The 13,354-nt window shown below is 46.1% G+C and overlaps 1 protein-coding gene across 1 annotated transcript in view; it reads right to left on the bottom strand.

Moving 5' to 3' along the window:
• Positions 1 to 1,147: 1,147 nt before the first annotated feature.
• Positions 1,148 to 13,354, bottom strand: part of RTTN (rotatin) — a 130,658-nt gene continuing 118,451 nt past the window's right edge. The window contains exons 45-49 of the mRNA XM_023534106.1: positions 12,542 to 12,744; positions 9,167 to 9,434; positions 4,864 to 4,967; positions 3,645 to 3,714; positions 1,148 to 2,647 (exon numbers count right to left, since the gene is read on the bottom strand). Coding sequence (XP_023389874.1) covers positions 2,562 to 2,647; positions 3,645 to 3,714; positions 4,864 to 4,967; positions 9,167 to 9,434; positions 12,542 to 12,744 — 731 coding nt within the window. The 3' untranslated portion in view covers positions 1,148 to 2,561. The remainder of the gene's footprint in view (positions 2,648 to 3,644; positions 3,715 to 4,863; positions 4,968 to 9,166; positions 9,435 to 12,541; positions 12,745 to 13,354) is intronic.

Here is a 13,354-nt window from a genome sequence, read left to right as displayed (position 1 = left end):
CTGGCTGCTCCCCTAAACTCAAGGCCTTCAGTCCAGAAGCCTTGGTGCCACTGTCTGTGTGCCCTGCTTAACACGACACAGCCTTCACGTGCACCCCCAGCGCAGACACCCCCTGCCCCGGCCGACCAGAAAGGCCAGGACATGGGAAATCTGGAGGCCATAAGGCACGAACCAGTCCCCAACGGCCGTTTTCTGGGTCTGTGCCTATGCTAGAGATGCGTGACGGAAAAAACATGTCAGCATTCGAGAGCCCAGGTTCAAGTTCTAACTTCAGCACTAGGTATCCGAGTGGTGTTGTCATTTTCAGGTTCTCAGCAGCTTCCTGTAAAGTCGGGGGCTCACTGTGCTGCGTGTAAGGATCACCTGGGGAGCTTGCGCATTACGACTACAGATCAGGGGCCCGGGAACCTGCATTTCAAGTCTCCTGGCGGATCCTGATGCTGGTGGGTCCCCAAGGTAGCGCCATGGCAGCTGCTGAACTCGTGGCCAGTCACCGCAGGGGCCTTCTGCTTCACAGCTCCCACACGGGTAGGCTGGACACAACCTGAAGAGACACAGACTGTGGGGACAGACACGCCCCTCCAGAGCATGACATGCCTGAGGGCCACAGACCTGGACCCCGACACACACCAGTGTGAGTTTCCCTGAAGCCGTGCCCTCCCCCTCTTTCCGGGGGTGGCGGTCCTTCTGGGCCTCAGCAGGTAACATCTCTGGTCCGCTGCTGGGTCACCAGCCCCCCGGACTAGGGCTGTCCGGAACTGCTACGGAAGATAATCAGCTACGATGCCTCCTCACCCCAAAGACAGGAGGCAGAGCGCACCCTGACACGTCAGCCAGTCAGTCAATGAACCATAAAGGAAACGACCATTTCCCTGAAGAGACCCAATTTTTGTAGAAAAATGGGAATTATCTATAAGACCATAACACAAAGGCCGGAATTTCAACGAGGGGAAAAAAAGGAGGTAGCGAAACACGGTGGTTAAAAACCTCGGGCTTGTTCGTTCCCCTGGGTTCCACTCCCAGCTTCACTAAGCACCGGCCGCAAACGCGTGACCCAGGCACTCTGAGCCTCCGGTCATTCACCCCTGACAGCTGGACGGCAGCACTTTAGAGGAAAACGTTACATAAAAACCATTCTCAGACTAGCGCCTGTGACGCAGAGTTCTTTAATGGAAGGTACAAAGAAATCCATCTCATTTTCATCCAGGAGGGCTTACAAGGTAATACCGAGAAAGTGACATAAAAGAAACCAGGAGAAAGGGTAGAAATAATTCCTGAGATTCCCGCTCTTAGAATTGGTGAATTTTTCAGAATATGGGCATGTCCACTGCTTCCAAATTACTTGTGCTCCTTAGAAACTTCTGAACTTCCTAAACCTATTTTTCAGATCGCTAATCAATAATTTTCAGACACTACAGATTTCTCTGCTTCTATTTCAGTATTTAACATATATTTTGTCCTCACGTTTCCAGCTTAAATAACATCACATGGCTTTTTAAAATTTTTCTGATTTGCTAATAACAGCACTTAAAAATGGTACTTTGTTCTGGTTAACCATGATTCAATAAGAAAAATTCTTCCTAAGTGAACGTGTATGTAAGTGTGTACACACACACCCACGATACACACATATATCTCTCTCTATATATGTCTATATCAGCTTTTACCTTTTATTTCTTAGGTACAATTTTCTCTTCTTACTTTCAAAAGTGTTGGGAAAACGGCTGAAAGTGAACAATATGTGAACTGATTTAGCCTGAAGTTCTGAGTTCAAAACCACACGCTGGTTAAGAGGCTCGGCCTGGCGTACAGAGCTGGGCCCTGCCGGAGTTCTCAGTCTTGATCTTCACGACACTGGGCTAAGCCGGAACTTGAACCAGGGCCAACGTGACTGTAAACTCTATTTCTTCCTACTTGATTACACAGCATTTCAGAAGTTGTAAGGTAAAAGGAATATAATGTTTATAAATACTCTGGAAAGGAGTTAATATGATTAAAATTTGTAGAAAGAAACTACTCACAAAATATATACATTTACATGCAAATATCCCTTCACCAATGTGTACATTCTGGATAATATAAAGATTTGAAAACTAAGAATTTGTATTGATAAGAGCCATGTTTCATGTAAAAAATTAAAAAAAAAATCAGAACATAATGTCTTCTTCCAATTCCTAAAATTTACATTCATGGGACTGATAAAAGTCTGCAAACAGCAACTATTAGTCAATTCTCAGTTTCTAAAAAATACTTTATTAAATAACTGTTAAATAGGATTTTTACAAAGCAAATTGCATAGAAAAAAATGAAAATGTTTAAGTTCCCAGAACTTCCTGTGCCTTTCCTTTCCCATCGTCTTGCCAGCCGCTCTTACTTACAGAGAGCTGGTGCCACATGGAGGGACAGCACGTGGGTGTCACCACTCGACTTCCCGTCCGCCCTGCAGAGGGCCGGCCGTCTCCAGGTTGCAGCCGAGCCTGAGGCCGCGTCCCACTGGCTCCGCGTCCCACTGGCCCCACTGGCTCGGGCCACAGCCCCGCAGCCTTCAGGGCGGTCGGCGCTCAGGAGGAGCTCAGCTGCTGCGCAAGGTTTTCAAGACACTTCAAATAATAGGCATTTTGAGGGGTTTCTTCTGAGTTTGAAAAATCTAGGAGAGAAAAAGAAGAGTGTGGAAGAGCACGTCTGTTACACTTAGTGCCACGCTGAAGAGTGGACACACACACATTCACCAACAAGGTCCACACGCAACTTAAGGTCCTGTTTAACTACCTGATGGACTAGCATTAAAAGAATGTTTTACATTGTGAAAATATTAAGTTACAAAATTTATAGTTACTTTTTATTAATGGTTTAGCCAAAGAGTATAAATAAAAAGCAATACACCTCCATAATGGATGCATTATCTGTAATCCCGAATGAATGCCTTGTTTTTATGCACCATTCCTCCTGACACCTACAGGCTAACAGAACTCAGTGACTCACGACCTCTAGAAATTCACGGTCACAGCCAGAAACAAAACAAAAACCCCACAAACCATTTATAAAAAAATCAGACTATGAAAACACAGATCAAGTACAGTACAAGAAAGACACACTTCGGTGTCTTAGCATAAAAAATGTCCAGAGAATACTGTTCGCTGAAAACTGCCATTTAAAATGAAAAGCGCAGTTTAAAAGGGAGACCCCGCCTCACATCATGATCGCATTGCAGGGCTGATGGATACAGGGGAAATGGGATCTATTTTTGGAAGACTGTGATTCAACTCCCAGATGTCAGATCAGTTTTCTGTTAAGGTCAATTCTAATTGGTCCCTGTCCTTACTACCTAAGAACACACGTTAGCACAGCAGCCGCAACTGGCAAAGGAAGTTTAGTACAAGGAAAAAAAATGACTTAGAGAAAGATCACAGACACGTTTCAAGACACTATTGTATTTTATTATTTAAAAAATGTCATAATGAAAAGCACGGACCAAATACCGGCACATTTTACAGTGATTTGATGAAAAGACTCCTCAAACATCAGTGTGAACATCAGTGTAAAAAGCTGTCATTTTGCCGTGAACTTGACTAATATTTCATTAGTCGAGAATTCACTTCATAGCATCCAAGTTTAACTGTAAAGTCTTTCAAAATGAAACTTACTTTTCTTTGCTAAGGAATATGCTTCATCAACTCTTCTTTTTATTGATGGATTTTTCAAAGTTGTTTTCGCCTGGGGAGAGCATAGAATGAAATCCATTAATTAGATTTATTTCCGCGTGTTAAGGATCGGGATACCCCAGATAAATTCTGCCATTGCTGACTACAGGATAAAACAGGACGTTGTAAGATATAATGGAGCTCGGGAATTACGTATTAGTGCACCCCACTGTGCCATCGCCCACGTCCTGCCCCATCTTCTTTCTCTGTGCTCCTTCTCTGCCCTTTCCTTCCATCCCTTCTTCCCGATCTCAATTTGCTGCCTTAAACTACTTAATCTTGTTTTAGTCATTTCATCTTCCTTCAAACCTCCAATTTCAGATCAAGTACATCAAACATTACCAGTTGATCGACAAATATTTACTAAGTGACTACAAAGTGCCCTGAGCTAAGCCCTACGGATGCACGGCTGAAAGTGAGAGCAGCAGCGTCGGTCCCGTGGCACTGAAGCCACCCGGCAGGGAGAACGAGCTGCACAGCCAGGGGACGGCCTGACGGACCACTGTCCAGGATGGCAGTCTACCCAGGGGACGGCCTGACGGAGCACTGTCCAGGATGGCAGTCTACCCAGGGGACGGCCTGACGGAGCACTGTCCGGGATGCTGTCTACCCAGCACTATCGCTTGGCCACTATTTGATCACTAGACACGCGTGGGCATTTCCCTCAGGAGGCATCTGCAATGAGAGACCAGAGGCCAGGGACAGAGCAGGGACAAGTCCCCAGCCGCCTGCCGTCCCCAGGCCAGCTCTGCGCTGCAGCCCCACGACTGAGCTCACTTCAAAACTCAGCAATGACTCGTTCCAGAGGCAGAGGAACCGTGCGAATGGATACAGCCTCGGTTTTTGGTCTTATTTCCAGATGCATTTTTCCTTGACATGTCTTCTCGCAGAAATAATCTATGACAACGTTACACCCACATGGTTAATGAATTTATATTAATAGGGAAAATTCACTCAAAAAAACAGACACTTCTGAAATGAGATGCCCTGCTGGAATGATTCAACGAAAAAGAGTCCAAAGGAAGGTTTACTAACTGTACGGCTGCACGGGGGCCACGCTGAGTTCATTTTCTCTCTCGCTGACTCTCCTCTGAGGTCCCTGGATGCACCCTGAGAGGCTTGGCGTTTGTCCCTCAGGAGTGACAAAGATTTTAACACTGACCTTTTGGCAGTTGTGAATCAGAGCCCAAAGCGCGGCTGCTCCAATCCTCTGAGCGGTTCGACTCTCGCTTTCCAGACAGGCGACCAGCACACTAATGACTTTTTCTGATAAAAACATTAAAAAGCGAATAGTTCAGTCCCAGATATTGCATTGTATCCTTATCTTACTAGTCAGAGACCCCTCTCCCCGCATCAGAAGACACACGAAGGGGCAGCCCTGGACTATGGCAAGAACAGCCCTGTACACCATGAGGCTTCGGCTTCGGCCTCGGCCTCAGCACCAGCCGCTAGCACGACAGGCACGGACGGTCAGTGCGGCAGCCGCGGCCTCGCTCTTTCTGGCCCTGATTCAGCCGTGGCGCGTTCATTTAAAGACAGTAGTGGAGGAGTGATTACACCTGAGTTATAGTAACGAGCTCTTCAATTACAGCTCACACTCTGGTGCCCAGGAAAACAGATCTGCTCCTGTGATAAAGTATAAAGACTGTTATATGAACATACCAATACCTTGGGCTACTATATAAAATAATAAAGAAGTACCATATTAGTTAAACCTTTTAAACAAGGGCTAAACACTGTAGGGGAACGTTTTTGTGTGTGTGTATATATGTGTCAGAGGAAAAACTGATTTAAAGGCATATCAAAAATGTCTAATCACTATGTTGTAATCCTGAAACTTATATTATATGTCAACTGTAACTGAAAAATAAAAAATTATTTTTAAAATGTGACCTTGAAAGCATGCATAAATGAATGAATGAATGAATGAATGAATGAATGTGTGTCAATACACAAGAGCTGCTCCTTTCTTGCAAAAGCTGGCCAGAGCATGAAATCAAGCCTTAGAAATGAACTGCAGTGGCCTGCTCATTTAAGTGAAGATGCAGACAAGTCTAGTGCCAAAAAGATTACCAGGGTGTTTCAGAACAATATATGAACTAATTTTATTACTTTTTTTTATATAAAAAAGTATAGAAAAACACCTCCCCTATAAAACACAACAACCCCCACTGCCTTGCCACCTGCTTCTCCTGCATCATACTCTACCTGTGAGCTTACAGGTGGCAGCTGATACTCTTAGGACTCATCACCAAACGGTACGTTCCATCTGAGTATCATCAAGTGATGTTTTCATGCATCGTATCAACACTCACAATGTATTACCCCTGATCTAAATAAGTTTACAATAACTCCTTTTAGCAGTTACTATCTCTTAAAAACTTTTAATAAAGTATAGGTCAATTAATGTGGAAGCCATCCTAATAAGTGGAAAGGGGTCAATTTTTTCACAAACACACTTTATTGTGAAATAGACATACAAAATGTTCGTAAATCTAAAACTAATATTCTGTCTACAGTATTTTAATTAATTTTAAAACCCATAAAATACTTTTAAGTTTAATAAGTAGGTATAAGTAACCTGCCACATTAAGATACAGATAACCTCAAGAGAATAGATAATCGTAAAATGTAGTTAAATAATTAGAAAGTGAAGGGTGTTGAATACTTATTGTCTTTCTTCCTAATGATACTGATTTAATTCTAAGTTTAGGGATGGCTAATTGACTACAGTAAGTGTATTTACACCATGAAAATCAACCAATGCTACAGAGATGAATTCATGAAAAGCTGAAAGAGGTTTCCGCTTTGTGAATATATTTTGTACAACGGCAAGAAATAGTTTTTAAACATATACTGCACGTCAGATTTAATGACAATAAATTAATCGGGTAGAGAGCAGATTGGGATACAATTCTCTCTGCCAAATCGCGGCTAAACTGCAACCACAGACCTGCTACAGATGTGAGGGTCCAGCTGGAGCCAGTGCGAGCATATTCCGTGAGCATCGACTGGCCGGGCAGAAGGAACAACACAGAGCACTGTGCACTGTACTACAGTCTGTAGGTTGTGTGCTACACACTCATTATACCAGTAAAATTTATCAATTTATATATTATGTCATTATATACACAATAGAATTTCTACATATTTAATACACGTCCAACCTCATCTTCACCCACTGAGAGCCAGTACTTAAACGTTCACCAGAACACTGTCCTTGCCAGGTCTGGCTAACGAAGCTACGCGAGCTTCACAAAATGAGCGACCACTTCCTCCCTGTCTGTTAAGAGTTTGGTCCATCTGGAACTACATGTTGCTTAAAAGTCTGGTAGAATTCACTGGTAAAGTATTCGGGACCTAGAATTTTATGTGTAGTTAGATATTTCACTACTCAGTGTCTTTCATAGTTACCGGACCTTTTTTTTTCCTTGAATAAATTTTTCTAACTTATTTTCATCAGAGCAAGAGTCCATTTCATCTTATCTTCCTTTAGTTTTCTGCAGATTCACTGTTATGCATGCAGGGTTTATTTTTACTGAACTGGCTGAGTCTCTGGACTCTGCAGATTTCTGTCTTAAAACAGTTGTTAACGTTCGGCCGACACCGCCTCCAGCACCCCCTCGCACGAGGCCCTCGGACGCGCAGCCGGCCCTGCCCCTTCCCTCGTTCTGCGCTTCGTTCTTTGACCCCTTCCTCCCCTTGCCAGCTCTCCGTGTTCTGATCCGTGTTCCAACTCCTACGTCCTCTCCCCGCCCCAGCACACGCGGCTGCCAGACATGCACACTGAGGCCTGGCGTCTGCTACCGAGGATCCAGAATAGTGCTGTCCAACAGAACTCGTGAAAAGTAGACAAATATTCCTAAGTGTGCTGTCCAGTAAGATGGCCAGCAGCCACGCGCAGCTAGCGCAACTGACAAACTGAATACCTTAATTAACTTAAATAGCTACATGGGAAAAATTGATTATCTTATTGGACAGTTAAGTTCCAGAAGTTTTGTTTGGCTCCTGTTTCGAATCTTCCCATTTTTAAGTTTCCTATTCCCTGCAAATGCTTTCGCAGTTGTTGTTTATCTAGACACGGCATCGTTAGAGTTATCTTTAAATCCGTGGTTTACGAGTCCAACGCCTGAAGTCTGAGGCTCTCATCCCCGCTCTGGCTCTCACTCACGTCGCCGTGTTTCCTGATACGCTTGGTCGTCTTTAACTGTGCGCTGGTTAACGCCTTTGAAAATTATTCGTGGAGGTTCCCTGAGGCCTAGTATGAACTTGCCCTCCATGCATGAGCGGGGAAGTCTGCTTTTGCTAAGCTCCTAGAGGCACAGTCAATCAAGAATTGCCTCAAACCAAGGTCATGGGCCACTCGGGCTACACGTCTCTGGGGTGCGAGCGGTCAGGGGCCATCTGCAGTGCCCATTCTCACACTTGTTATTCCTTCTCTTTATAGTGACAGATGTGAGGGTTGGGGACCAACCTCATTCTGATCCCTCCTGCGCCTGAGAGGTTGCTGCTTTGGAGTTCGGCTTAACACAGACGGTTAACGCCCCTTCTGGGAGGGTCCTGGCTTCTGTCCCCTGAAGACACTGGACCCTGAGAAGCTGCCCCAGGTGATGCTGGAGTGAAGGCAGGTGGGACTGGCATGCAGCACCAGGTGCGTGGGGGGCTACAGCCCACCTCTTCCTTCTTCACAGTCACACGGCGAATCCTTATGAAATGCTCTCCCTATGAAATTCACACACTCCCCACGGAAACAGCACATGGGTACAGAAACGGATCTTTCCATTTCTCTCCGTTTCAAAATGTTTCTCGTTGCTCACCAAGGCTCGCCTCTGTCTGTCCCACGCCTCAGAGAATAAAGTCTCCACAAATCTAATTTCCCCATGTGGCCTTGGGTCGCCGGCACTCCCGCCTGCTCAGGACCTCGACTCACTGAGGGCTCACTAGTGACAGGCACAATTCTAGGTGCGACAGATAACCGGGAACGAGAGACAAAAACCTGTCGGCCTCGTAAGCGCTTCTGCTGCAGTGGGAGGAGATCAGCTGGCGCGGACGCCACGGGAAAGGACACAGAGGGGCAGAGCTGGCGGGGGGAGGGGGGCCTGTGCCAGGCCGGACGGGACCAAGGCGGGGAGCGAGGGGGTCGAGCGGAGCCACGAAGCGCCCACGCGCTACTCCTTCCCCCCAGCTTCGCCCCGGGGCCACTGTGTCCACCAGTGACGGGACGCGCTCACCCCGGGAGACTCGGCAGCTGCTTGGGGGCTGGCGCCATGCCCGCTCACGGCTGGGCGCAGGGGTCAGGCTGCTCGGTTCCCACGGCCTCCGCCTCCCCTGTGCCTGGGACACGTGCGCCGAGCAGATACCTGGTGATTACTGATGCCACCACCTTCTATTTTAATCTGAGCAGAACGCGCTACGGATACCCACATGTATCAACAGGCGTGTGCGTGTGAAACGCGAACACTCACCGTTGGCCAGGATCTTGGGCTTACTGGCGGGACTGAAGCAAATATTATGAAAGATAAGAAGAGGCACCTCGGGGCCGCCCTTGTGCTTGCACTTGCTCATCTCCGCAAGCAGGTCCAAGCAGCCGCCCAGCCTCAGGATCATCTGCTGCCCATCCTCTCCGAGCGACATGTTCAGGAGCAACTTCAGCCACAGAACGCTCAGCCCACCGAGCTGCCTGCTCCCTCCTTTGGGCAATGTCAGAGACAGGAAGCTCTGCAGGAAGTTACTCTGTGGAGACACAGAACGTTATTTTCTTCCTGAGTCTTTGCATTTCTTCCTCGTCCCTTGGAGACCAATTAACAAGCACTCTGCTCCTCTTTTCTGCAATTTGAATTTCTCCTCCCTCCAGTACCTTCCAAAAACTCCACCTCTACCGTTTCCAGGTACAAGTAGAAAAGCTAAGGAGACCAAAATAGTGCTCAAGTTTTAATTCTTCCTAATACTTTTCGGATGGTGGATAAATTACAGACAACTCGTAATTACTTAGGACTGATAATTCAGTTTAGGGATTAAGTCAGGCCTCTTGAGTTTTCTCTTCCTGTCTGCCCTCTGGCAATTTTGCTACTCATTAAAAGCTATCCTATGGGGAGGAAAAAGCAGCAAAACCCACTGATGGTTCCCGGAGGGGAGGCAGTGGGGAATGGGTGACAAGGTGAAGGGGAATGACAGGCACAAGCTTCCAGTTATGAAATAAATAAGCCACAGGGTGTGTTGCAGCACAGAGAAATGGCCTATGATATCGTAATGACTATGCATGGTGACAGATCGTGATCACATCACAGTGTGTGTGTATATATGTGTACATACACACAGATACATATGTTAAATCACTGTGTCATATCCCTGAAACTAATATAATGATGTGTGTCAAGTACATTTTAGTTTATATATATATACACACACATAAAAAAATTAAAATTTTAAAAATTTAAAAAGAAACCAATACCAAACAAATCATGGACACCAACCAGTTAACATCTCGGGCAGTGCTGAGGATATCGGCATCTTTTAGCCACACAGGTGATCTGTGGGCACATCTTACATTCGACTTACCCCAGCCGCGGATCATTATCAATGACTTCTCAAGGCTACTTGGCACTCCAGCGACCTTACAGGTGAGGGAGCTGCATCACTTGAACTGTAAGTCGTTTCAACCTCCAAAGAAAACCCCTTCCACAAAGCCCCACCAAACTCTTGACGATGGGAAAAGCAGTAATTTATTGTCTAGAATAATCTACATGCAAAAGAAGAAAGAGTCTGAAAGTTCTATGTCAAGAAGCAGCCCAGAAAAAAACAAAGCGGCCGCAGCCGCCGCCACTGAGGACAGCCTGGGCCACGGCCAGGCGGGCACATGTGATCCGCTCTCCCGACCGCCCAGAGGGTCTCATCTCTCTCCCGGTTTAATTACCTACTCTGCTTATTTCTTGGATTCTCCCACACCTAAATCCAGATGATGGCTTGAATCCATGAAACGAATGGAACTCTCTACATAAAAGGACTGCCTCTAAGTGCACGATGAGCTGAGCTACAGAAATGGCAGCAACGTCAGCAACGGCAAGTTGGCCGTCACTCAGCCCACTCAGCCCACCGCTCCTCCGTCGCCCGAACAATCCCTCCCTCGCCTTCCCCTTCAGTCAGACATGCCAGGATGCTGGCGGTCTGGGGCTGACGACCGTGATAAAACACGACAGTGCTTCAAACCGTAAACATGCCGCGGGCGCTGCTGCCTTCTGCTGGGCCCAGAGACTCTTTTAAACAACTTCCTACGCCAGGGAGGACGTAGAGACACGCGCCCTGGAGGAGAGAAGCTGGGCACCGGGAATCCTGGCAGCACGGGCGCTCGCGTTCTAATGCCCGTGGGTGAGCGACAGAGGCCTAACTGCGCGTGTCCAGCACCCATCGCAGCTTCGGCAGAGGACTCGCAAGTTCCCTAGTCAGAGCCGAGAAAACACGACTACTGATCCGCACGTGAACCAGTCTCACTTATGCTGAAGTATGCCTCCTACAGGACCAGAGCCGAGAATGAGATGAGGACGCCTTCGAGACCGTTCTGTGTAACCTAATCGTTTCGAAAATGAAGAAACCGAAGCTTAGAGAGTGAGTGTCCAGCTCAGAGTCACACGACACCCAAGCGTAGCACCGACGTGGCGTGTGGGCCTTCGCTCCCTACCGAGGTACTTCGCAAGGAAGTGGCAGGCAGCCCGCCCAGTCTCACGCTCATGGAGGGCGGTGATCCCATACAGCCAGCTCAGGACGACCTCGCACACGCGTGTGCGCACGCACACGTATGAGGAAAACATCCAGCGCGTGCTGGTAAGCCAGCAGTGGGCTCCAGTGAGCAGCAGGTGTCTGATGTGCACGTTCTGCTGATTTGCATGGGGTGAATACCTCCACTACAGCTGACTTCAAGACACCACCATGCCATCGAGTGGCCTGCAAAATTCCTGAAAATAAACAACCCTACTCCCGAGCCAACATGATTTAGCACCAACAGAGCACGGAAAAGATCTTCCCTTCGTAAGGCTGCTATTTATCTGGAGTTTGCACTCCGAGTTTTATTTTTGTTTTGTTTTGTTTTGTTTGGGGGGGCGGTGATGCAGCAGAGGAAAGGAGCCTCAATTCTTATGAGTGCTGTTTATCTTGGCCTTCATGTAAAAGAAAGAGCAGTACTCAAATTACCAGAAACCAGTAATGCAAGCTAATCACACTCGGAGTTCACGGGGCCTTCCAAATTAGGGATTCTGTGACACCTGAACAGCACCTAAATCAACAGCTGTGCTGGAATTTGTTTCAACCATTCAATCCCTTTTAAAGCACCCTAAGTTAAAACCCGTGATGAGAAGTCAAGTTTGGGCGCTGCAGTCCCGGGGGACTGATAAAATCACCCATTATGTCATAACGAAGTTGGGTCTAACTCGGAGAAAAAGAGGCTATGACTTCATGAACCATTCTGACAATGTGAATTGAACTGAAATTGTTACCGCTCAATGTGGTCTTGTTTAAAGACCACTGTATTACTTTTATGATCTCAAACAAATGTAAGACAGCTGTCTTTCTAAAACGTTCATTTCTGAGGATGAAATATAATCCATAGCTAAGAAGATAACTAAAAGAAAATGGTTTGATCGTATTCGAGCTGTCACTTTTCATGTATCATCTATCAAGTGGCTTTAAACAAAGTGAACCTCTTAATCCTCTTACAATCTTTTAAAACAAAATGTCTTGAAAGTATAATAAATTAATCCTAGAAATTGAGTTCTAGACTTTCGCACGCCCTTGATGAGAAGGATGATTCTATCTTTTTTTACGATACGAAGGAGAGTTTAAGTACTTACTTTTTGAATGACTCCTCTACAGTCGTGAGACAAGGCCAGGTTTGAAAGAAACATAAAAGCCATCTGCTGGACTGCAGTGCTCTCGAGAGGCACCTGGGAAGCCAACCGCAGGACACACAGCATCAAAGAGCTGCCCACGGCTCCTCTGCCCGAAGCTTGAACAGGGTATTGTCCAGAATTTGACCAACAAAGAGAACTGCAACCTGAAAAAATAACAGCCCATCACAATGTCTTCTCAGTGTTGCTGTTTAGTTAAAAACAAAACTAAACAAAACCTAAGTGGTACTGCGTAACTATCTATCGAATGACTTGGCCATTAACCTGTGAACTGCAAATCAGCACAGAAAGTTAGTGTCAATGTACACATTCAACCTGATGGATTTACAGTCCTCATTAAGGGCCTAATGACTGCGATAGAGCATTTAAAAACATAAGGTTTATATTTTTTTTGAAAGAATAAAATAAGCATAATGGGTTTTTTAGTAGTTCCTAAAGAAAGCATGTAATTAAAGGCTTGTATAGAACAGGATTTTAGAAATGAGAGGTAACTGGGTCTAATGCCCTCATTTTACAGAAGAAAATAAAACAAGAAACCCAATGATTCTGGGGTTGGGGATGGAACAAATGCTATAGCCACATACGCTAGATGAAGGTAGAGAGCTCAGAGAAGTCAGTGACTTGCCCGAGGTCACACAGCTCACTGCGAGGGCCAGCATGACATCGACTTGTTTTCCAGAGTCTAGTGTATTCTCAGTAAATTAAACAACCACATGGGATTTACCAAGGGAGAAAGATAACCAAAAGAGTCAGAAA

This window comes from Pteropus vampyrus, unplaced genomic scaffold, assembly GCF_000151845.1.
Source record: "Pteropus vampyrus isolate Shadow unplaced genomic scaffold, Pvam_2.0 Scaffold119, whole genome shotgun sequence".
NCBI classification, from domain to species: domain Eukaryota; kingdom Metazoa; phylum Chordata; class Mammalia; order Chiroptera; family Pteropodidae; genus Pteropus; species Pteropus vampyrus.
The sequence above is the reverse complement of the archived record's forward strand: the minus strand, read 5'-3'. Positions and strand labels throughout refer to the sequence as shown.